General features: G+C 39.9%; 2 protein-coding genes across 3 annotated transcripts; one reads left to right on the top strand and one right to left on the bottom strand.

Moving 5' to 3' along the window:
• Nucleotides 1–5,528, top strand: LOC131988218 (uncharacterized). Its single transcript, XM_059353302.1, has 7 exons — nt 1–180; nt 267–412; nt 1,006–1,123; nt 1,443–2,159; nt 2,949–3,106; nt 3,201–3,318; nt 4,189–5,528. The coding sequence occupies exons 1-7, from the start codon at nt 90–92 to the stop codon at nt 4,572–4,574; spliced, it is 1,734 nt and encodes a 577-aa protein (XP_059209285.1). The 5' UTR covers nt 1–89; the 3' UTR covers nt 4,575–5,528.
• Nucleotides 5,529–5,663: 135 nt separating this feature from the next.
• Nucleotides 5,664–24,555, bottom strand: tpp2 (tripeptidyl peptidase 2). 2 transcript variants are annotated; one of them, XM_059346142.1, is made up of 29 exons: nt 24,215–24,555; nt 22,255–22,383; nt 21,948–22,043; nt 21,641–21,745; nt 21,386–21,510; nt 21,107–21,270; nt 20,795–20,949; nt 20,627–20,703; nt 20,418–20,545; nt 19,705–19,953; nt 19,498–19,613; nt 19,198–19,369; nt 18,927–19,084; nt 18,762–18,838; nt 18,566–18,672; nt 17,675–17,829; nt 17,385–17,501; nt 17,183–17,283; nt 16,993–17,089; nt 16,748–16,885; nt 15,552–15,796; nt 15,213–15,291; nt 13,311–13,349; nt 12,697–12,848; nt 12,506–12,602; nt 12,236–12,366; nt 11,023–11,275; nt 10,775–10,894; nt 5,664–10,048 (listed from the first exon to the last, which is right to left on the bottom strand). In XM_059346142.1, the coding sequence occupies exons 1-29, from the start codon at nt 24,377–24,379 to the stop codon at nt 9,959–9,961; spliced, it is 3,837 nt and encodes a 1,278-aa protein (XP_059202125.1). In that variant the 5' UTR covers nt 24,380–24,555; the 3' UTR covers nt 5,664–9,958. The 2 variants fall into 2 exon arrangements, with proteins under 2 accessions (XP_059202125.1, XP_059202133.1); XM_059346150.1 differs by lacking the exon at nt 13,311–13,349.
• Between the last annotated feature and the right edge of the window lie 351 nt (nt 24,556–24,906).

Here is a 24,906-nt window from a genome sequence, read left to right as displayed (position 1 = left end):
AAGTGAGTGAAAGAAACGGAAATTCTCAAAACTCAAATGCATGTATCTGGAATCTATTTGTCCAAGGCTGACAGCATACAGGATTTTAAATGGATACTTCGTCGACATGCATTGTGGAGGGAAACAATTGTATGAGAAGCAGAGATGATGGGGATGAAAAGGAGAAAGAGGAGGAGAAAGGTAAGACGAACCATGCAATAAAGAGCAGGATGTAAAATGCTTCACACTGAGCAGAGATCTGACCATCTGACTTTTGTATCATTCAGATGAGTCAGTTGTTCAGGAGCAGCAGAGACCAGCCTGGGCTCCGTGTTTCTTCTCCAGACAAGACAAAGAAGTGTATTATTACGTTGGGCAGGAGATCGTCATTAGAGGGGCTCTTGACTCCTACGGAGGCATGATATGGCCGGCGGTTAGTAGCTCAATTTTTGTTTTTTAATTATCCAAAAGTGTCAGAAACTAAAAAATCCAAACAAACATTGTTTATATTCCATTAATAACTCCATAACTAACGATTTCAATCAATATTTAGTGCAATGGTGTTCTTTCCCTCTCACAGATCATGGTTCAATGAGGATAATTCACTCTTTTTTTTATTTAAAAAAAAAAGCAAAGACCTACATATAATATACAATAGAATATATACAAAATTTTTTTAACATTTTAACATTTTTTTCTTTTTATGAAAATATACTTGTAACAATTTCTTTTTAGATTTTTAAACTTTGAAATGGGTCAATTTGACCCGCAGCATAACAGGAGGGTTAAGACTGGCACCAGGACAACTCTGTTTTTTAAAGGATGTTGATTGATGCCATCACGTCAGAGCTTTAGCGTTGGTTGAGATTCAGATTCAAATGTTATTCAAACAGCCCAAACATCTCATCTGCTTAAACCCTCAAGTGATTTCCAAGAGCCCTGACCAAGAACTAATCCAGGAAAAACACTAACACACACACACACACACACCTACCTGTAACTCAAAATGATCATGATTTCCTTCAGGCGCTGACTCTCTGCCACTACCTGGAGACTCATCGAGAAGAGTTGAATCTCATGGACAAAGCGGTTCTGGAGATCGGTGCAGGAACTGGCCTCACATCTGTTGTAGCCACGCTCCTCGGTAAGGAGTTCAACTTTATTTACCATTTGCACAGACACAGAGTACAGGTCAGTCAAAAAACTAGAAACAACATGATGGTTTGGGGAGTGATGAGCAGGTAAAAAGAGGAACAGGCACAGAGGTCAAAATATCAAGGGATGAATGGATAAATAAAATAGAGATGGAGAATCTGTACAACAGATGAAGGAACTATAAGTCAGCAGGTTTATAAGAGAATGTATCAGTATGTTAGTAGGTTGGTATATGTGCAATGTGTATGTGTATTTTCAATCATTCTCCAGCCTGAAACAGAGAAGACATCAACATTTTCTGTCTTCAGGTGCGTGGGTGACCTCCACAGACCTCCCAGAGATCGTGGACAACCTGAGATGTAACCTGAACAGGAACACTAGGGGGCGCTGCAGGTACACACCTCAAGTGGCAGCTCTGTCTTGGGGCTACGACCTGGAGAGCACCTACCCTACGTCCGTCTACAGGTACGACTACGTGCTGGCAACTGATGTGGTCTACCATCACGACTTCCTGGCCGAGCTCCTGGTCACCATGAAGCATTTCTGCAGACCGGGAACGACTTTGATCTGGGCCAACAAGGTGAGATTTGAGACGGATCTGAACTTCACTGAGAACTTCAAAAAGGCTTTTCAGACAACTCTGCTGTTCGAAGACGGAGAGATGAAGATCTTCATGGCAACGTGTAGAGAGGAAGAACTAGCAGTCCAAGATCTGCTGAAAGAGGAGGAGATGGAGGAGGAGATGCAGGAGGAGGAGGAGGAGAGGTGCTCCACAAAGCTTGTGGTGGAAAAGCAAAATGGCGTTGAGCATCACAGTGTTAATACAGAAAAAGGTAAAGAAAAAGAAAACAATGCACCAGAAGAACCTAATGTGTCAGAGCCTGAGAGAGGAGGAGATGAGAAGGAGGAAAAAAACAAGTCTGGCGGAGAGGATGAGACAGAGGAGACAACAGTCCACCAATATAAAGAGGAAGAGAAGGATAAACCAGATTGTAGCACCACAGCCAGGGAGGAAGATGTGACAGGTGAGTTGTCTTCACTATCTGTCAAAATGCACATTTGTAGCAACATGAGTGTCAAAATTCTTAGCAGGGCTTAAGCACTTTTCAAGCATTTTCGAGGGGCATTTGCAAGCTTTTCCAGCCCCTTACAACTGTGGTAAATTACATATATATGTACAGTTTTACAGTATACTGATTGATTTACTTCTTCATCATATTCAATTAGATGTAACTGCTATAAACAACCAAAATTATTTTTTCTATAAGCTTTCTACAGAAAGGTGACAAACAAATAAAATACACAAAAATAATTAGTGTGTTTTAAGATGTCTCACTTGTTTTTAAGCAGACTTGGCATCTAATGTAACCTTAATATCAAGCAAAATTTAAAATCCAAGCACTTTTCATATTAACTTACTCACAGGCTTAAGTGAAAAAACAGCTTTGGGACTTTAATACATCTGGCAAGATTAGTAGCAATAACATCTGAGACGAGAGATGTGAGACGCATGAGGTAAAACCAAAATGTGGTGAGGCCAAAACTATGACCAACTGTCTCGTCAGTGAACCCGGTTGGCTGATGTGCACCGGTGTAGAGTGTCTGAACTTACAAGGAAAAGCAGCAGGGACAAAATTATATGATGTGTGTCTTTTTATTGCATCATATCGAGCTGCTGGCTCCTCAGCTTTGGCTTGTGTTTGACGTTTATGTTGCAGCAATGTGTCTCCACAGTGTATTTACTATTTTTTGCCTTTTGATTCTGACTGGAAACTGACTTTTGTTAAAGGTTATGATCCATCTTCTCTTCACAGGACAGGCGTCCATCCAAACAGCAGAGCAGCAGGACAGCACACCTCGCTGGGTTTCAAAGCTCTGCAACCGCTTAGATAGAGATGTCTACCATTACGTAGGGCAGGACATCGTCATTCGGGAGTCCATGGACTCCTATGGAGCGGTGATGTGGCCTGCAGTGAGTACCCCCGATAACCTGAAATAAAGACAGCGTTACAGGTTTCAACTGTTTCCCAAGAAGCACAAGAGATCTGTATGTGTTTGTCCTGCAGGCGTTGGCTCTGTGCTCCTTCCTGGACAACAACAGGCAGCAGGTCAACCTGCAGGGAAAGGAGGTGCTGGAGCTGGGAGCAGGAACTGGACTGGTGACCATTGTGGCCAGTCTGCTGGGTGAGCAGTCTCCAATTGGATTCAACATGTACAAGAGCACAAACACAGAAATAACAATCAGTTCAATTTGGAAAAAGTTTGGAAAAATCCCCATAACGTAAGACAAATTTTGACACAAAACATAAAGCACATAACTGGGACTTTTACTACATGTACCACTCTGCTTTACAGCTGTTAACTAAATAAAATGTCATTGTCTTAGATTGTTACAAATTTAGCACAAGGACGAACATACGTCCACATATGACATTTTAATCTTAGGATTAGTTCACTTTAGTCGTCCAACAGCAAAATGTGCATCACTAAAAATCTATATCAAACTACAAACAGTGATTGAATTAAAAATACTCTTTTAGAGTACTTTAAGCCACTATTTTTGCATGTAATTATGTATGAAGACCACACCATTTATCCAGTACATATAAGTTGATGCAATGTTAACCTGGAAATAGAAAAATGAATTAGAGTGATGTGTGGTCTTGTTACAGTTTTCGCTTAATGGTGATAAATGTAAAATATCAACCAATTAAGCTGGCAAACATGTAGATTGCTTAATAAATGTTTTCTATCATAGTAATATTTTAGTTTCTCAATATTATATCCCTCTTGTGTGGTTTTGCATTTGAAAGCTGGGACTTGTCTCTCTTTTGTTAGTGTATTCAGAAATTCAGGATTTCATAATTGGTGACCAAAAACATCTTGTGACAATTAAACCTGATTTGTTTCTTGAGTTGCTGGTCAGTTGCCTATTTAGGATGTTTTGGAAGATTAAAGCAGCTCCTTAATAAAGATCATCCTAGCATAACGCCATTGTCCCTTTGCTGTTATCGCAGCAGTTTTATGACAGATGTGCTGTTTCTGCGTCCTCAGGAGCTTCAGTAACAGCTACAGATTTACCTGAGGTGTTGGATAACCTCCAGTCCAATGTGGATAGGAACACCAGGGGGCGTTGCAGACACACACCCAAGGTGGAGGCTCTTTCTTGGGGCTACAACCTGGAGCGCACCCACCCCGCATGCCTCCACAGGTACGACTACGTGATGGCGGCTGATGTGGTCTACCATCACGACTTCCTGGCCGAGCTCCTGGTCACCATGAAGCATTTCTGCAAACGAGGAACGACTTTGATCTGGGCCAACAAGGTGAGGTTTGAGACGGATCTGACTTTCACTGAGAACTTTAAAAAGGCTTTTCACACAAGTCTGCTGTTTGAAGACGGAGAGATGAAGATCTTCACGGCAACATTCAGACAGTGAGAGACAGAAAAGATAAGAATGGATAACTCAGTTTTGATTTATTTTTTTACCATATTTTGTTGTGTTTTTTCCCAATATAATACAGCACAGTGTATAATTAAAGCAACTATAGGAACTTTTAGTTTTGTGTTGATTTTGGCACCCCTGTGGACAAAAGCACTAGTATTTCCATGAGCACCACCACCTTGTGTTGTAAAGATTGTTGCATTTATTTCGAGAATGACTGTAAGTAACAACGAAATTCATTCTTTTAAAACAGCTGTTTGTAGAATGCATAGCAATGAGGGATGTAATTATCAATATCAGGAACATTTTTTTTCACTCGCCAACCTAAATTTATATATACATGTAAAACTGTGTCTCTCAATGTCAATGTATTTCATAAATAAAACAGCCATATTACATAGGAGGAAGAGGGCCAATTCTGGATCTTTTTAAAATCCTGGTACCATATTTACTACCTTATGAAGCCTGAAAAAGTCAAACCTTTGCTACATCAGTTTGCAACATTGTTAATTTAAATAGAATAATTTATGTCTCAGTGTGCAGGTTAAATAATTAGTTTATTAATTGACTGAAGGGACATTTTTCAGTGATTTTTATGAACAAAGTTTCATGGTTCCAGCTTCTAAAATGTGCAGATTTAATGCTTTAATCTCATAATAACCTAAATATCTTTAGGTTTTGGACTGCTATAGGTCAATAAAGTGATTTGAATGCTTCGTGTTGGGCTGTGGGACATTTTTATAATTGATCTGCATGTCTAGAACATAATCTGTAGATTAATTGATAAAGGAAATTGTTGTTGCAGCCCATTCTCCGTGTTTTGCATCAGTTATTAAATGTCCTGTTTTTGCTGGGATGTGAATTGTATTTTTTATTCATATTGTTTAAAATTGATAAACCCTTTTATCTGTTAGATATTTCTTGTACTTGTCATTTCTGGACAAACATTTGCAGTTATTCAAACAAGAAGGCAATGAAAATAGTATAACTGCTCACTTAAAAACACAACAAAAAGACATTGCTGAAAATCTAATTTCCTCCATGTTGCTGTACGTACAAGTGATGACCAGAGCACACTTTAGATTCTTCCAAATCATTTTTATTCAGTGTGGTTTTCCTTGTTTGTGACTTGATTCCATGTGACCACAAAACAGTGTGACAGTGGCTCGGGTCTTTCCCACGTCATCGAGGAAGAATGGGTATAAAATAATACTAAGAGCATACAACCTTATCTCATAACATTCTGTAAAATATTGGCATTTACTAGATTTATGACTACAAATATAAACACTCAACATCCAGAAGAAGTCTTTCCTGACACCAGCAGAGTGAGAGCAACAGATATAGAGAAGTCTGTTCGGTGCCAGAAATGGACGGTTCAGTCCTGTGGTGAAAGTTAAGGCCATTTTCGGAGAGACTGTTATTGGCAACGCGTACTCTAGACAGCTGAGCCCTGAACGCAACATCTGCCTGAACCGACCTCCAAACACAGGAAAGAGGACAGATAAAAAGAACGAAGAAGCGGGAGAAAACAGATGAGGCAAAAAAAGTAAAGACACAAATTCTGTCAAACACACAACTGACTCCAGTGAAACCCTGCGCACTTGGAGAGGCCCGTGCTGAGGCTGCTGCATGCAAGTCGCAGCTAAAAACAGAAACACAAGGTGTCCTTACGCCTGGGTTAACATGAGTCGAGACCACTGATTTGATGTGCATGTAAAGTTAGCAGTCATCCCAGAAAAGATTGTCTACTCCCACGAGGACGAAAGGCCTCGGTTTGAAAGCAGCTGTTTTTACATTCTTAAGTACCTTCCACTTGTGAGGACTTAAAATATAATTAGAGTTGTAATATGTTAAAGACCAGTGGTTTCTCAGAATGGGGGGTTTGAGGGTAAATCCATTTCTTTCTATTCAATATTTTTTTGTTATTATTATCAGCCTTCTTTAGGACCAGTGTGCAGGGTTTAGTGGCCTGTAGCAGTGAGGTTGCATATTGCAACCAATTCAAAAAACTTGGCTAACCCCTCCCTTTCTAAGCTTGTAGGAGAACCTATGGTAGCTTTCAGGTAATGTAAAAACAATAAAAGGCCCCGTCTAGAGACAGTGTTTGGTTTGTCTGTTCTAAGCTACTGTAGAAACATGGCGGTGAAACACAGTGGCTGAAAAATGAAGCAAACACTGAAGGGCCGGAAACTTCAGTTCTTTAAGTGGCCACTTGAGGCTGGCTCCAAAAGTGAGCCAATGCCCATAAAGGCCCATGTTAAAATGCCCAACTTTATAGCAGAAATAAACATGTTTAAAATGTTCATGACAACTTTAATTAGGCCTTAAATTACGCATAACTAAGGGCGTGGCCACTTTGAGCAACACAGGTACCTCTTAGCCCATTTTTGGATAAGCCAGAAGTCAGGAGGAGTCAGGCTCTGCCAGGTTCAGAAACCTTCGGGTTTCACCCACATGTCATGCAGTCTATGGGCAAAACATGGTGGACTCCATGGGAGAGGACCCGCTCCGTATGTAGATATAAAGGGCTCGTTCTAAGCTAACAAAAGCTTATACACTCATGAAAACATAATTATGAATATTCCAGTAAATCCTACACACTGCTCCTTCAAAACAACTTAACACAGGACAACCATTCTTTGGTTAAACTGATAAAACTACAGACTGACAGGAAATCACGTTCTTTGTTATACAGATCTACAAGTGAAAAAGATTGGGAACCACAAGTATAAAAGTGAATATGTAGTTTGTACCTCTCTTGCAGTGGCTCTGTGAAAACAAACAGCTGTGTCTCCTCATTTGTGACATGATTCAGGTGAAATATTTTAAAGGACCATACCAGTGTTTTTGCAAGTTTTACAAACAAAATGCATGCATTTTGCACTACACTGCAAAATGCCGTTCTGGACGATCAATGTTTTCCACTATTTTCCATATACAATGCAAACAAATGTTCAGCTCTTTAAAGTTTAAAGGGGAGCTAATAAGTTAAAGAAAAACATTTTTTAAAAAGCTGTATGAATGCTTTTGTGGCTTCAGAAGGAGCTGCACACTCTAACAAATTGTCTTGTCAGTTCAGACAGAAGTTTGCAAATTTGAAAAAGTAAAAAGATCACAAGATATCTCTAGTTCTGCTGCATCAGTTTGATGTGTTGACTGATGTTTGAACTGTCCATCATGAAACTGACAGTGTTATAGGAGTGATATGCTAAAATTGGTGGAGAACTCTTTCAAGTTGTATAATTCAAAGTGAGCATCAAGCAAGCAGCGACGATGTAACTTTAATTAAAGAAACAGTTTTGAATCTGAAGTATGCTTGTATGGCATTTAAGACTAAATAAGGACCAATCAAAGTTGACGTTTGGAAAATCGTTATCATTCATTAAGAGTTTAACATTTAAAATTCAGCCTAATCAGGACTCAGTGGGTGTGCTTTCAAACAACTCCAAAACTGTCAATATTGCTTAATACTGATTGGTGCTTCAAAATATGCTTGTACCAAGAAATCCATCATGTGGAAAAATGAAAATTGCTTGATTAATGTAGAACCCCATCACTCATAATGAAAAGATGATTGAGAAATTTGGTTTAAAGGGCCTTTAATGCAGACTGGGTGTTCACTATGGAGCTTTCAAAAATTATTATACTTAAAAAATTAATAATTTAAGAAAAATCTAAAATTAGATATGTAAAATGGTTGACTGTGACCTTCAGTGTATGCCATTTGTAATAGATAAAACCTGGAAAATCTCTGGCATGGTCCTCTAAAGTAAATAAGGTATTTGAAGAAAACAAACCAAAACAAATGCATGCTTAACCCCCTCTAGTTGTCTATCATTTCAGTTCTGTCGGGAGAAAATGTTCATGTACACAAAATATGCTCACAAGTAACACGTAAAGTCATTCACAAACACACACTCATGAAAATAACAAACAGTGGATTATCCTCAGAATCTTGTTTGGGATTAAAAACCTTTGAAATTGAAACAAACTAAAATCTGCTTCCAAATAAAACAATTGTTTTTCCTTACATCCTAGAAGACATGCATATATGCAAAATACATCAATTAGAATAATATTTGTATTATATACCTATTGCATCTTAATATTTTTTATGTTATGTGTGTATGTACATTATTTTATGACACTGTGTACAAATGCAGCATTTTGAATGCTGCAGAGAAAACGACTTAATACTGTGTAGAACATTTTACAATGAAAATCTGAACATCCTGCCGCTGCCCACAACTGCATCTGTTTTGTTTGTGAGGTCTGTTAAGATGGTCGTCGTATGTGCTGCTCAGGTAACTGCGGTGTGAAGTGGGGGACCAACACCTCTGGAGGTAAACAGAAGCCGAGATTCAAAGCGTGTTTGTGGCTTCCTGTTACCAGACAAGACACTGACGGCCTGCATACAGTGCACGGACACGTCACACTGCAGATAAGAGCTTTGAAAGCACATACGACGCCAAAGGCTGACGGCTGAAATGACTGCAAGCAGCTGAATGTTGACTGACGCTACTAATTCTGCAGCCCCTCGCTGTTTTTCATCCCATCAGAAAAAAAAGGTAAGGTACATGTAGAAAGGCACCTCAGTACTGTTTTGTGTTCTGTGTGCACGAGTCAGAGCCTTAAAAAGACAGACAAATGTTAACTTTATCAACCCCGGCCTGGCTGGAACAATCAAAGAAACAAAGACAAAAAGATATCAAGTTCTGTCTCCCTTTAAATTCAGGGATCAGGCAGGTTCTGTGTGCCCTCGTGTGTCCAAACATCGTGCAGCAGCAAGTCCTTCTGTCTTCTCAGTGAAGCTTTTCTGCTGTTGATTTTTTTTTTCTTTTTGTTTTTGGAGTGAGTAAATGGGGTCACAGTTTGTTTTTCTTTTAAAGACTTGGGATGCGTCCCTGGAGTCCACACTGGCCCTTTTACACTATTTACATGATAGGATGAGGTTTCTAATGTGATATGGAGTCCGGACAGCTGAGGAGGAGCAGGGATGCAGATGACACCAAAATAAAGGACAACGCCCGACTAAGAAAGCACTGAGCTCCAGTATTAACAAGCCTTGGCAAAAGATTGGAGCATTTTTTTAAAAACGTAACTGAATTATTTGTTGTTTTTCTTTTGGTGTTGTTCAAAATGTGCCACACGGTCTGCAGAGAGATTGACAGACAGGACGAACATGATCCCTTCTGGCCTGTCGAGGGCCTCAAACCATCCACGCTCGTCGTTATCCTTCATTTTGGTGTCCACCTACATCTAAATTTGAAATCCCAGATGCATAGACCATGTGACCCTGAGGGACATGATATCAAAGTTACCATGTAATGGACCATGTATGGCCATGCAGCTCATGCATGCATGTGCGTCTGTGCCTAGAACGGTGTGTATTCTGCGGGGTACATGACAGGGAGCCAGTTCTCACTGAAGGTGGCGCAGTGTGTCCATCGGAGGTGTCGCATGAGCTGGAAAACAAAAAAAAAACAAAACAGAGTCACCTCGACCTCCCAGCCCACGTCATGGAGTTTCTCCCAAATAACAATTTAAAAACCTTTAATTAAATTCATGCGGCCTTCCTGCAGATCTACTCCAAATACTTCTTTAATAAATTAAAGTTTGTTCCTCAGAAGTAAATGTAATAATTAGTGATTAGTAATTCATTTTTTTCTATGTGTATTCAGAGCCTTACCATTTACTTATTTTTTACTGGACTGTGTTGAAATTTCTACTTAACGTCTAAGAAACCTTAAGGATAATTAGCAAAATGTATTCATGTAAATGGTTTATTGCTGAATGCTTCACAGTAATGGAATTATTAAAATATTTTAACCCTAATGAAGAATCTATCATTTTCAAAAATAAATATCACCATTAGTTTTCACTTCTTGCAAGCTCATTTTGATTCTGGGTACAATATAATTATAATCACATTTAGATATAATTTGGTTCTGTGTAAAAAAAACTGTGTGCCATTTATCTTAGGAGATTTAAAACTTGCTTTTTAAAATATTTTGACTGTCTGCTTTCCCCGAGAAGAAACTTTTTTCATGGGAAAGTGTTAATAATCATAGCAGATATATATACAAATGCAGCTAAAAAAGGTGCTACATTACCATGACATGAATTGTCAAGGTGAGTTGGTATGAAAATATGCTACTCTATTATTTGGCCAAACGTAGCTGCTCTCATACCTGGATGCAGTTCTTCATGTTGTCTTTGCTGGGCTTCTCCTCCAACATCTTTGAGGCATATTTTAAGGCCCGGCCGTACATCTTGTTCACAAGAGCATGTTTGTATGAAAACATCAACACCTGAAGAAGACAAACAATATATACCAGCTTAACATATATTGCATTTATGCAAAAGGGCTAGCTTTATGGTGAAATACAGCACGTGCATCTAAAGTAGGAAGACTGAGAGATGGACACATTTTGCTCACCTTGGAGTCAGTAAGTTCCGCCCACTTCTGCACCTCCCAAAACGTGTCAGTCAGCTCTTTAATCACGCAGTGCACGGTGTCGTCAGAACTGCTGGCCACCTGCTCCTCAACCTCCTCTTCTGCTGCTGCTTGTCCCGTGGAGACAGCGGCGGCGCCGTCCTGCGGCGCAGGGGGCAGCAGGAGCTGGTCAGCAAGAGCACAGCCCTTTCTGCACAGAGCGTCGAGCAGAGACGACTTCTGCTTGTCCATGTCACTGAAACACAGACGTTAAAGACGGAATTTAGGCCTCACGGTCAACAAGTATGGTTATTATTATGGTTATTTTTGTTGGGATGATCTACAAAGGTTTTAGTGGAGGTGAGATGTGACAGGGCTTGTGGGGGTCACCACCTCAGATGAATAAATTCCAGGGGATAAGACATGTTTTCTCCCTAATTCTACATGATGGTGCTTTTCCCAAAGCCTAACTGCAGTAACTATGCAAAGGGTAAAACTGAGAAAAACTGCTTTAAAGTGTTTTCATGTTTTTAACTGGCCAGCCAAATGAGTTATAGGTAGGTAAGTGATGAAAATGACACTTATTTCTACATATATTGATGATGTTATTCATGCTAAAAAATCTGGACGATTTATTTGACCTTTGACCCAAAAATTGTAGTTACTACACTCTGGTTTTGCTGTAAAAGGTTCTAATAGTAATGCACAAACAGAGTGCAGTAACTACAGTGTTGTCTTCTTTCAGCTTTTATATTTTGTTTTCAGTGAATAAACATTTTCAAATTGATTTTGTTAAAAGTGTATTTTACTTTTAAAAGTGTTCAACCACTCTTTTTCAAAGATGTGTGTTTTAGACTTGATATCATTAAGTAATGTTATATTTAGGTCTTAATATTATTTTATCTCTATTCAACACAATGAAGAAATTCAAGGCTGCAAAGTGAAGTTACTGCGGTCTGCTTTGGTTTTGAGATGGATTTTGTAATTACTGCAATTTTTATATAATTTCTCTGAAATAAAGCAAAATTGAAGTCTAAAGCTTTGTCACAAGATAAAACAGACATCAAGGAGTTCATTTTTAGTTATAACTCAATTTCAACCAAAAAATGTAATTTAATTACTGCAGTTAGGCTTTGTAGGGCAGCATAGAGATGCAGAAAGTGCTCTCAAGCGGCTTGGGGTTCAAAGGGTTAATACTGTTGCATGTGGTACATACGTCTTGATAGAGGCAGCATCAGGCCGAGGGTCTGTTTTCATGGTGAGGTAAACAGCCAAAGCAGTCTGGTCGATGTGGGAGATGACGATGTCGGCTGCAGACACCACCTCCTTCAGACGTTTTGAACGCTCCTGAACAGAAACAGGAGAGGAAATGACTGTGAGCAGAGATTGCTGCATAGTTTAGACTCCTGGTTAAGTGCTCCTGGGTTAAAGTCCCTTCAGAACTTCTTCCATTTTCTTCTTTTCTGCTGCTGGCGTTTACCGTTACCTTTTCAGAGTCCAGCTGGTGCATTCTTTGCACATGTAGTGGGAGGTAATCTTGGTAGCTGTCCCTCAGTTCATCATAGATGGAGCTGGAGTCCAACCTGAAGAGAAAACATGACAGATGGTTACGTGAGAAGGAAAAGAATAAGGAAAAGAAAGCAACGTGATGCAGAGAAAACAGAAGATTGTGCATACTTTGTCATCCACTGAATCTTTAAGTCTCTCATAGCTTCTGCGAACTCCTCCTTCACGTCTTTCTCTTTGTCTCCATCCTTGTCCTTCTCCTTCCCTCCGTTCTTTGATTTGTTGGGAGCAGGGATTAAGTGGTAGATGACTGGAACGATATCCTGTGTGGACACACACAAAAAACAGTTCAGTCGACAAAATAATAACCGACACATTCAATAAAATCCATAACCTCTTTTACTACTCTGAATCAGCATCCAAAATTCTCACCCTCCACCTGCCTCTAAACTGCTTCATGGTGTCTTTTATCTTAAAAATCAGTTTTTAAAAAATGCTTTTAAATATCCAATTATTCAAACTTTAAAAAGTGCATTATCTATTGATGATGATATTTATAAATATTTTTTTATTTTTTACTGACCACCAGAAAACTTAGTGAATATCAATTTAAATACCTATTGTGGCTAACCTGTTGCATATTTCATTACAGCAAAGATGACATGCTTTGACATAATCAAAGAAGATATAAGAAATCCTCATCTTAAGGTAAGGAATAAGCCATTTCCTGATGGTAGGAGAGCAGTGGACGCTCTGTTGTACAGTGTTTCTAACTCATCCAGTACCTTTTTAAACTTTCCTTGTCGTTTTGCAGAGGCCTGCCCCTGGTGGTCAGAATAACACACAGTAAGGAAGAGAACACACAGACACACCAAAAAGGATTCTCTCTTTCTTCACGTTTGTTTTAAATCTTTCATCCTCACTCAGAGAGTCTAATCCACGCTTAAATAAATGATACAGTGGTAAACAGTGATGTAATCTTTGCTGCTGACAAGCTTGTGCTCACATCTAACAAATTGGATCAACTTGTTTTTCCTACATATGCTCTGCCACAAGACTTATTAACTCAGAGCTGAGAGCTAAAACACATGATGTGGGTTCACATTGAATCATTGAGTCTCTTTCAAGCACAAGAATTTTACTATCTTCAAGTCAAACGACAAACAGATCTTCAGCAATGCATTGTGAAGCAATATGGAAAAACATTGGAAACATAATTCATTTGGAAATGAGTGCTGGAGTTTGACAGGAAGATCTTTGCAATGGAGCCTCTGAATTCAGCCAAAGACACATGAAAGCTGTTAGAACAAAAGTATCCAGACATGTGTGCAATGAAACAACCCTTTGGTGGTTTAAAGGGGAGTACCTGCAGTCCACAGAGATGGTGAGAACAAGCACCAGAAACAAAACATTTGCCATGGTTTCATTTTTTCTTATTAAATTTATCGAAATATTTACCAAAAATCAATTTTTCTGTACCAGACAGTGGTACAACATACTAGCCGTACTAACTCAACATTAAGCAAAATACTTTTATGGACCAATTAATTAACCATCTAGTTTATGTAGCACAAACCATCTAAATCTAGTCCGAATAGAAAGTTTCTCTGATCAGATCGTTTCTGAAATAGATTTTTTTTTTTTTTTATTAAAGGGTTGCCCCTTTGATTTTTTTTTAACGCTCCTGTTATGTTGCAGGTCAAACTGACCCATTTCAAAGTTTAAAAAAATAATAATAATAATAGTTGGAATTAGGATTTTTTCATATTAAAAAAAAATGTAAAAATGTAAATTAGAATTTAAAAAAAATCATTGACATGTAAAACCATTTTATTTTATATGTAGGCCTTTCCAACCTACATTAAAGAAAAGTTTTAACATGCATTTTTATGAAAAACACGTGAATTATCCTCAGTGAACCATGATCGGTGAGAGGGAAAGAACACCACTGCACTAAATATTGATTGAAATGGTTAGTAATAAAGTTATTAATGAAATATAAACAATGTTTATTGGGATTTTTTTAGTTTTTAACACCTTTGCATAATTAAACATGCCCAAATTGACCCATGAACATTCTTGCTCTTCCTTAGAAACAAACATAATAGGAGTGCTAAGAAATGTTCTTATAAAACTGCATATGTTTAGACTTTTAAGGTTTCAGAGCTTCAGTTTCTTTGTGTTGTGTTGATGAAGCTGTTCATATTTCATATAAAGTAAGGTCTGAACGCAGAGACCCATCAAATTGTATTTCTGGACAAACAGCAGAAGCATGGACAAAGGCAAATGAGAAAAAAAACAAAGACATGTCAAGCATTAAACAAAAGGACAGGAATCAGTTCAAGAATTAGCAGACCAGACTCAGATCAGGTCTGAAGGTGATGACAGATAAACTGTACAGAAGAAAAAGCAACAAGCACTTCACCCCTGATCCTCAGGACAACTTACAGGACAAATATATAATTTGTGAATTTCAGATATTTTTATCATCGAAAGGTCAAACTTAAAGGATTGGCAAACTCATAAACAGATATTTTCTGCAGTGTAGTTTGTGTGTTCATAGAAAAGTGTAGTGAAATTAGACGAGGAGACTGAAAACTATCATGATTTGGATCCTGAGGAGCAGGACTGACTACTGCTCTAGATCATAGAAGGCAGCAACATAATAAATAAAAACAACTACTCACTGCTTTCTTGCCATACTCGCTCTTGGGGACAACCAGAGAGCCGGAGAGATAACATCCTGGATTCGTCCCCTTTGGGATCCTGAAAAAAAGAAATAAAGGTAGAAACAAAAAAGGAAAAAAAAAACCGAACGGAGAGAATGAAAACTGAAACATTAAACTGAATGTGATGGCTATAATATAAGGAATCCTGAGATATTTATTCATGCAAGTCTTTTTCTAAACAAACATGCACTTATCAGGTTCAGCTGATTCTTAAGGAAGTTAAGCTTTTGTGTTTTGTGCTCGCAAGTTCCAAGATTATACAACATGTATGAAAAGTGTCTCGCCAAATGGACTCACTTGTCGTCTGGCAGGGCCGTGACGTAGAAGGGATGAGTGGCACCCGGGCACAAGGTGGCAGAGTTTGCCTTCTTCTTGGCCATGAGGGCAGCGCGGTGAGACTCGTAGACATCCAGTGTGAGCGTGGTGGACAGACGGTGAGAAACCACAAACGGTAGGTCCTTAAGGCGCTCCAGCTCGCTGGACTGCTCGTGGCGGACCTGCAGACGCACAGTGTAGTCCCCCTTTTCCAGCTTCAGAGAATACTGGAGGAGTAGAACAGAGAGGGATCCGTTAGCTCAAGGTGTGCACACCAGTAACGCATCCTTCTTATTTACAATTGTAGCTTCTGTCAAGAGTGAGAACTGAGTTTGGTAAGAAAGCTTTTAGTTACGCTGCCCCTTTATCATGGAATAATTTGCAACAGGACTTAAAACTGTCTTTTAAAGGACGAAGAAATCGCTTCCCTTGGTCAGTGTGACTGCTCCATATAAGTTGGCTACTGAGGCTCACTCAGTGTTGTTGTGATGGCTGTATTTGTATTTAATTGTTTGTAATAACTGCGTTTAATGTTATAACTTGTCTCTTTTTTATGCTGCTTTCTTGGCCAGGTCTCTCTTGAAAAAGAGATTTTTTTAATCTCAATGAGGCTTTGACCGGGTTAAATAAAGGAAATATATATTCTGAAAAATCTAGGAGTAAAGCTCTTCTCTGCTTTACATTGTAATCAGACCGAATTTAAGTAGTTAAATCCATCTAATCTATGTTCTCTTTTAAGCCACCGACTCCTTAAAAACCCCCCACCAATTTTACTTTGCAAACCTTTTAAAAACACCAAAGTTAAACAATAACACATGGAACAGATCTAGGCAGCAGTAGACTAGCCGCTCCTATGTTCTGTTAAGTAAAATTACTGTCCGATGGCTATGAAGAGAGCATAGAGAACCACTTCGGTTCCCTGTTGGAAAGACCTGTCGGACAGCAAGGCAAGGCAGTGAAAATATTCTAAAATGTATCGTACAGTTCAATTTATATAGATTTTTTTTAGCTGGAGAAAATTAATTTGGTCAGTAGTACATTATGTAACTTCCATGTTTGTACTCCTGCCTGCTTCTCCGAACTAGGGGTGTACCGACTGTCGGTAATGCACTGATAAATACCTCAAACAACCCCACTTTAAAAAATCCCAACTATCCCTTTAATGTTACTTAGCGTACCTGGTGTGGATAGGCGTCCCCGGAGCCCAGTAGCCTCTTGTTCTGGTCAAACAGCATCCAGAGCTGACTGTCAAACTCAGACTCATAGAGCAGCTCACACAGCATGGGACAGCTGGGCGTCACCTCTCCACTCTTAGGCTGAAAACAGAGCAAACCAGGATTATACATACATAGAAAAACAAAAAAACAAACAACGAAAAACAGCATTTCTTTCTAAAAGAAAGTACGAATGGTCTTGGCGTTACCTGATGAAAGCTGTAGGTGAGGACAATCTCATAGAGTTGTCTGTTGTTAGGTAGAACGTCCCTCAATCCCAGGGCTTTTATCTTTGAATTTAAGGGTCTAGTGCAACAACAAGGATGAAACAATGAACTGCACTGACAGGGACCATTGAAATCTACATGTGAGAGTGTGTTTGTGTGTGTGTGCAGTCACCTGAGAGGCTGAACCCAAGACTTGAGGGTGATAGTGGGGGACACCTCCTCGTACCTCAGAGGCGACGACACATCGAAACCCGTTACTCCCTCTGAGGCATGCTGGGTAGAGACAAATGAGAGTTTCAAACGGAGAAGTGATACTGTCTGGATTGGAGCTCACTTGTCGGTGTTGCTCATCTGTGAATCCGTTCTCTACTCACTATGTGCAGGGGTGAAGGGGAAGTGTTGAGTCCGTGGAACGAGATGGTGTAGTCCACTGTGACGTCACCCAGGCTCGCCCACCAGCGTGCAATGCAAAACTCTACTATCCTTCCTGACTGGAGAGGAGACAAGAAACATGCAGAAATGAGTCAACTGTTACGTCATTTTTATATATATGCACGAAAGGAATTGACCTCCATTCTAGGAATTTGTGATTTTTTTCTAACGGTCTCTGGAATATATATACAGAATTACAAATAAACATATATTAACAATGTAATGTACTTACCAGCACGGGGAAAGCCTCAGTTAGTGAGCCTCTTTCCAAAAGTGAGGAGAACTTGTAGAACTCATTAGCTCTGTACGCTCTCTGTTTGACTAGGTGAACCGCATGAAGAACAAACTTTGATGAGACGTCTCCCGAATGAGAGGTCAGCGTGATCTCTGCAGGAGAGAGATGGGAACAGATAGGTGAGAAACATCAGAACAAGGACAAAATGTAGATGATGACAAGAAGAGGAAAAGCTTAAAAAGCCACATTTACATTAAGGATTTTAATTATGCACATCTGCTTCTCCAAACTACCTATAAAATACCTCATACAACCCTCTTTTGAAAACAGGAACTATCCCTTTAAGTATTTTCAAGTTACATCTCTTACTACTGACTTGCAAAAATGTTTTTTAATGCTGATAGATTTTAATGTTTTCCCCCCATTTTATATTTTGTTTTTTGTCAATGAAAAATCAATTCGACAGCAACACTGATTTACCAAGACAGGAGGACTGTGGAAGAAACAACTTACACTGACATTTTAAATATTTTAAATTTAGGAAATACTGTTTCCAGTTGCAAAAATGGTCCTGAACATTCTGACTATTGTGATCCACATGATAACTGAGGGCAAACTTAAATCTAAAACAATATACTTTATTAAGGCTGAATGTTAGAACAAAAAAAATGTAAGGCACGTCCTCAAGCATATGCTGTACAAAATGTATCATATCTTTACTTGTTGAATTTTGAATTTATTTTATTTGATAGGGACAATGCAGTTAGCATAGATACAGGACATGCATCTGATGTGCTGCATACAGAGATATAGCTTCAGCTAATTTTCAACTCCCGTCCCTAGTTGGCTGTCCCTAGTTGAACTAAAACAGAACAAAACAAAACTGACCTGCCCACGAGGCTCCCTGAGGAACAGTGATGAAGTGGCGTCTGATCTGGCCTGGTCTGAAGTGGACGTCTGTGAAACACAGCTCCTGATTACGACTATCTGTCACTCTGTAGGATAAAAGAGAGAGAGAGCTGTCAGAGACAAACAGACAGACCTTTTGCTAGCAAAATAAACTCCAATAGGATGAAGAACTTACTTGGCGGGGATAATAACTGTGATTGGGACTCTGAATAAGGGGCCAGAGCTTGGTGCTGACGTATCATACCCACACACCTAAAAAACAAAAAAGACCAGATGATTAATATAAACAGACTCAGAAACAAAGTCTATAATTTTGTCCTACTCTTTTACTCGTCCCTACCTCTGTGTAGTGCACTCCCTCTCGCAGTCCCATAGGGTCGATGCGGACATTCACATGACGACACTGGTTCATCAGCTCTAGATGGGACGGGCACTGGACCCACGGAGCGGCACATGTGAGAGCCAAGTGAAGCTGCAAAGAGATTCGCTCAGAGTTTCCTGTGGTGGACGTTAGGAGAAGACAGATGGTGTAAAAAATGATAACACTTAATAAAAATGCCGTAAGTGTTTGTGAATTTGTAAATGATCGTGATACGAAGGATGAACTATACCCGTGTTCTCCGGGAAGATGGGTTCAATTCCTACTCCGTGATCTGAGGGTGCGAGAACGTGTGCTGGGTCCCTGAGGTAGATGCCTCTCTGTGATCCCACACTTACTGAGAAGCCTAGCTGACTTGTGGGTAAAGAGGCATGTTGAATGAGGTAGTCTAATGCCTTGTCCACCTGAGAGGAAGAGAGGGAGTAGATTACTGGGTGGCACACAGGAAAGTGTAAAGACATAGCAAGACATTTACTAGAAAAATAGAGAAAGAGAGGAAATGTATCCCCTATAGCAGCTGTAGTCAAGTTACCTGGATTATTCCGTGGCCCTGTGCAAAAACCTCGATGTCATCAACCTTCAGAGCTGTGTGCTCCAGCGCTCTCCTCACAGCAGGAACAGAGGGACGGACGCCACTCTGCTTCAGTCCTTTATTAAACAAAAACCACACGTTAGCATCAGTTTTGCATCCAAACAGACTTCTAGAGCGTCGAAAATCAGTCCATGAGCCGGGACGCACCTGAGAGGATTAGGGCGATGCCACCACAGGCATTAGGGGATGACATGGATGTGCCGTTCATCAGCTGGGTACCGCGAAGAGTCCAGTTGGGTACAGATGCGATGGCCCCGCCAGGCGCGCTGATGCTGACACCCAGGGCCCCGTCTGTACTGGGGCCCCTGGACGACCAGGTGTACTGATTGGGAGGCAGCTTCTCCCTCAGGGAATACTCTGCCACCATCATGTCTGGGGTCACATATGCTCCAACTCCTTTGGGGAAAAGAGAGCAGAATTAAGGCAACATGTACATGAAATTCACACATATATGCCGTTTATAGCTACATAATGCTTTAATATATTTGACATTTATACATTTTTCCATAAGTTTAACATCGCAATGGCTGCCCAAGATTCAGGAAGCTGATTTGCTTCCATCTTTCCTGCTTTACCTGTCATCTATTCTGACAAATCAATACTGTAAAACCATCTGAACGCATACAGGTAGTCATTAAATATGAATTAACAGGCTACACTGCACTTGTAGTCTATTAATAACGCAGTGTGATCATGGCTACATGAATCTGTATACTAGAAAATGTTGGTGTTTTAACAGTATGTACATACTGAATTTATTTGTTGCTTTGGTGTTTTCACACTTCAGGTAAGTCTGAAGCAATAGACTTGAATGATAAGCGGGTGAAGATTTAATAAAAATCCTCATCTTTGTAAAGTACCTATGACACTGCTGGTGGTTCCCCCCGGGCAGCCGACTGTGGAGAGGCACGGCCCGTTGTTTCCTGCACTTGAAACAAATATAACATTGTGCTTCTGCACAGCCTCTGTGATCACCTCACAAATCCTCCTGAAAGACAAAGTGAGATAAATCAGTGACAGTGCAACTGAAAACAAACCCATACAAATCACACCCTGTTGAAACACTTACCCTGTATTGGGCCAGTGGGTGGCTTCCCCATAGCTGTAGTTAACGAGGTCACACTTGTAGTTGATGACTTCAATCATCTGTGTGAGACAAGAGAGAGAGAAAAAATGAAGGAGTGGGAAAAAAAAAAGGTAGGCGAATTGCTAAGCTATATTTGTCTGTGCAATGTACCGCGCGGATGAGTCCTGTGCCTGTTTCCATGGTGCTGAGGCGGGTGTCTCCAATCTTCAGAGCGAGGATTTGGGCACCAGGGGCTACACCATTGCGTTCAGGTTCCTCTGGGAAGTACCCTGCTGCGATACTTGCCACGTGTGTCCCATGAGCCCCTTAAAAAGCACACAAGCAAGTTAGACTGGAGAATACACTGCTGACTTCGACACTTTATACAGCCACAACTACTTAACATCTGTTTGTATTAACTGACTGAATTATACGAAGGCTTCCTTTTAGAGGAGATGGATTATGTGATTTGGGATACCTCACCTCCACTGGTGACGATGCAGAGTGTGTTTCCTTCATCATAAATATTCACAGAGTAGTTCAGCATCTCCGCGTTTCCTAATGTGGCATACTCTTGGGACTCTCTGTAGGAGCTCAGCACAGTGCACTGGGACAGCTCTCCATTCTCTAAAGTGTCGACTACAGCCCTAAAGAGAACAAACAGTAACAAATGTAAAGGGTAAATATATTATTGGGAGACAGAATTAGGTAGTGAAGAGGCGGAAAGTCACTAATGAAATGGAAACAGCTAGAATGGCTTGCCTCCATGTGACGCCGTCGTGCCAAAGCACACAGTCATATACAGGACCAGGATCGCTGTACTTCTTTTCTAGTGATGCCAGCAGTTCTGACTGACTCTGCAGCTCTTCTTTCTGCAACTTCTCCATCTGGAGAGAGAGTGGAAGCAGGGGAAGGATACACATGCGAGTGAAATTAGCTTAGACAAGCCACATTTCTGTGACTAACAACTGCAGAATAATGACGAGTTCATAAAGAGCTCAAGTTTGCAGGTCTGACCTGTGAGGGTGTTGGGTGAGAAAGGTCAAACTCTTCTGTCCTGCGAGAGACTTCAGCTAGTGCTGCTCGGTGTGGTGGGTCCCACATCTTCTCCTTTCGCTCTTTCTAGTAGACCATAACAAAAAAGTATCTTCAAAATTTTATCTAAAGGAGTCTAACAACATGCATTGTTGCTTTACTTCTCTGGAATGATCCCATATAAAGTAATAACACTGCCATAAAGAGGAGTCATCTCTGCACACCCACAGTGTTGCAAAAATAAAACCCCTGACAGGCCCAGTACAGTAATAATGTCCGGTCTTCCTACCTGTATTCTTTCTTTGAGAGCCTTAGGGAAGAACTCATAGCCATTTTTAACTCCAATGCGATACTTCCCTGATGGGTTGACCCATGCAGGAGGAATCTGGAAGACATAAAAAGACAGGATGTGAGTCAAATGAATAGAAATCCATGAAGTGTATGTCCAATGATCTAGTCAAGTATATTTAGATTTTTAAAAATGGGTCATACAGAATTGATGAAAAAGTATTTCAGATGTAGGACAAAACCTGTTATGGAGTATTTCCTATGTGACAGCTCATCTATTATTTTCTTAATTAGACTTGTCTACTGACCTTAAGTGTTCTACCAGAAAGGCCAGTGATTGTCCCATCTTTAGGTTCTGCCACTGTGGTCATATTCACGTCACCGCTGCCTGTCGTGTCGATGATGTCGACAATCTTTGGCTTCCCCTCAGTTGTGACCTAAGGAAGTGGCAAAGAAGAAAGAAATTAGTAATTAATAAGGAAATTCAGACTGAAAGGATTGCATTGTACATAGTCAGTAATCGAGTTGCAGCAATAAGCCAACTAGTTAATCAGTTGACTGACAGAAAATAACCACCAAATATTTTGAGAATCAATTAATCTCTTTCTGTTTTCAGTCGTCAAATATGAAGATTTCCTGCTTTTCTCTGTCCTGCTTGGTACTGATACACTTAACAATCTGACTTTGAAAAACTTTCCAAATTTTCTGACATTTTGCAGACTGGTAGATTACTCGATAATGGAAAGCTGCAGACCTAACTAGTCAATATGTTATCCTAATAGGGAGGACTGCTGAAATGTATTTATTTATTTATTTTTATTTATTATTTATATTTGTTGACACACTTAAGAGGTCGGATTCAGATTCTGCCCTTTTCACCATGAGTGAAGTAAGCTGTCATGTGGTTGCAAATGAATGGTTGATCTTAATTTAGTGTAATGATGTGCCATCTCGTAGTTACACAGACACAACTGTAAAGAAATAGACAGGATCTTATAGTCACACTGTTAAAATAATCGCCTAAGTCATTTTCTGTCAAAATTGGGGTTTTTTGCCTAAATCATCTCCTCATGACGCCGGCCACCTATGGTAAAATCGCCTACATCCTCAGTTGATCAGATCATGTGATTTTACCCCTTTAAGATAATGGCCTATGTCAAGTGTGTGACTTAAGTTGATTTATTATGCTTGAGTCAAAATAAAATGTAACTTAGGCAATTTTTTGAACATGCCTTTGTGACTTAAGCAAGATATGGTAACACTTTATTTTGAAGGTGTCTACATAAGAGTGACATAAGCATGTCATAACATGACATGGGATGTGTCATGAACATTAATGACACTTTGAAGTAACATTAATGCTCATGATACTTGTCATGTCATGTTTCTGACAGGCTTGTGTGACTCTTATGTAGACACCTTCAAAATAAAGTGTTACCATATCTTGCTTAAGTCACAAAGGCATGTTCAAAAAATTGCCTAAGTCATTTATTTCTCTTAAGTTACATAATTTACACACAGTGTTATTACTATGCCAATAGCCATCCTTTATTACATCCTTTTTGAGTGAAATGATCAATAAATGTCATACGTTACACTTTTGGTGAAGTTTTTTGTGTTTCCCAAAAAACTTGGAAAAAATTAGTTAGGCGATTATTTTAACAGGGTGACGAAATGAATGGTTGATCTTAATTTAGTGTAATGATATGTAGTTACACAGACACAACTGTAAGGAAATAGACAGGATCTTATGAAAATACTTAATACTGTGTAGGTCCAGTGTAGCTAGCTAACTCGGCTAGTTAGATCCTAGTGTGACTTGGCATTAAACATGTAGTTACTGTTTCCTAACCGACAACTAACCTATCAAATGATATTTTTGCTACAACTAATCTGGTCGCAACAGCCAAACCGTATTCAACCAACTGACAGGACAAACTGTTCCCAATGAGGAGATTGAAAGAAAACTGATGCGGACAGCTGTTAGCTGCCAGGCTAACATGCTAACTATGACAACTAGCGGTTAGTTAGTTAGTTGTCATAGTTGTCAGTTACTGTAGCAACGACAGCAGCAGCAGGGTGAAACACGCGCTATCAATTTATGTCGTTGACGTGGAAGCTTTGAAGTTATTTGTCATGGTTGTTGTGTGTGTCTATCGTGCCGTTATGTGACTGTGTGCTAATCACTGTGAATGAGTCGGGCCTTTAGCTTTGCTAGCTCACACCAGCTAGCTTGTGGCTAACGTGAGGCAGCCGGTTCAGGTTTACCTGCATGCCGGGGGCCCCGGGGTCCACGCCGGTGTCGAGGATAGCGATGAGCACTCCTCGGCCATCGTACTCGGGGAACCTGGTGAGATAAGACGCGGCACCGGTTTCTTTTTTGGGGAGCAGCCCGTGGAAGGGGAACGGTTCTTCGGTAGAGTGGGCAGCCATGATCCAAAGAGCGACAATGAAAACAAAGCAGCGAAATGGGGAAGAGAGCGACACGGTGAGGGAGACGGGGAGGAGAGCTGTTTAAAGGGGCAGAGCCAGACTCAGCTCTCTGGAGCCTTAACCAACAGGCCTGTTCCACAGGAGTCTTGGGCTATTTTGTCAGTTTTTGAATACTTTTCATTCTGCCACTTAAAAAGTCTTTACTGTGCTAGTATCACTATTTTCAGCACCTCACCTATTTGATCTGATGAATATTTTTCACGTTGACTTACTGGATCAACATTTTGAACCCAGGATACAGAAAGAAAAAAACCCAAAGCATAACACTGGAGTTTAAAAATGTTTTTCTTTAAACTTAGAAAACATAATCATGCTCAGTAAGAATTTTAAATGTTGCAGTCTTGGGCTATTTTGTCAGTTTTTGAATACTTTTCATTCTGCCACTTAAAAAGTCTTTACTGTGCTAGTGCATGTTTGTATGACTATTTTCAGCACCTCACCTATTTGATCTGATTTTTTTTTTTTTT

The sequence above is a fragment of the Centropristis striata genome, chromosome 2, assembly GCF_030273125.1.
Source record: "Centropristis striata isolate RG_2023a ecotype Rhode Island chromosome 2, C.striata_1.0, whole genome shotgun sequence".
Classification (NCBI taxonomy): domain Eukaryota; kingdom Metazoa; phylum Chordata; class Actinopteri; order Perciformes; family Serranidae; genus Centropristis; species Centropristis striata.
This window is presented reverse-complemented; position numbering and strand designations above follow the sequence as displayed.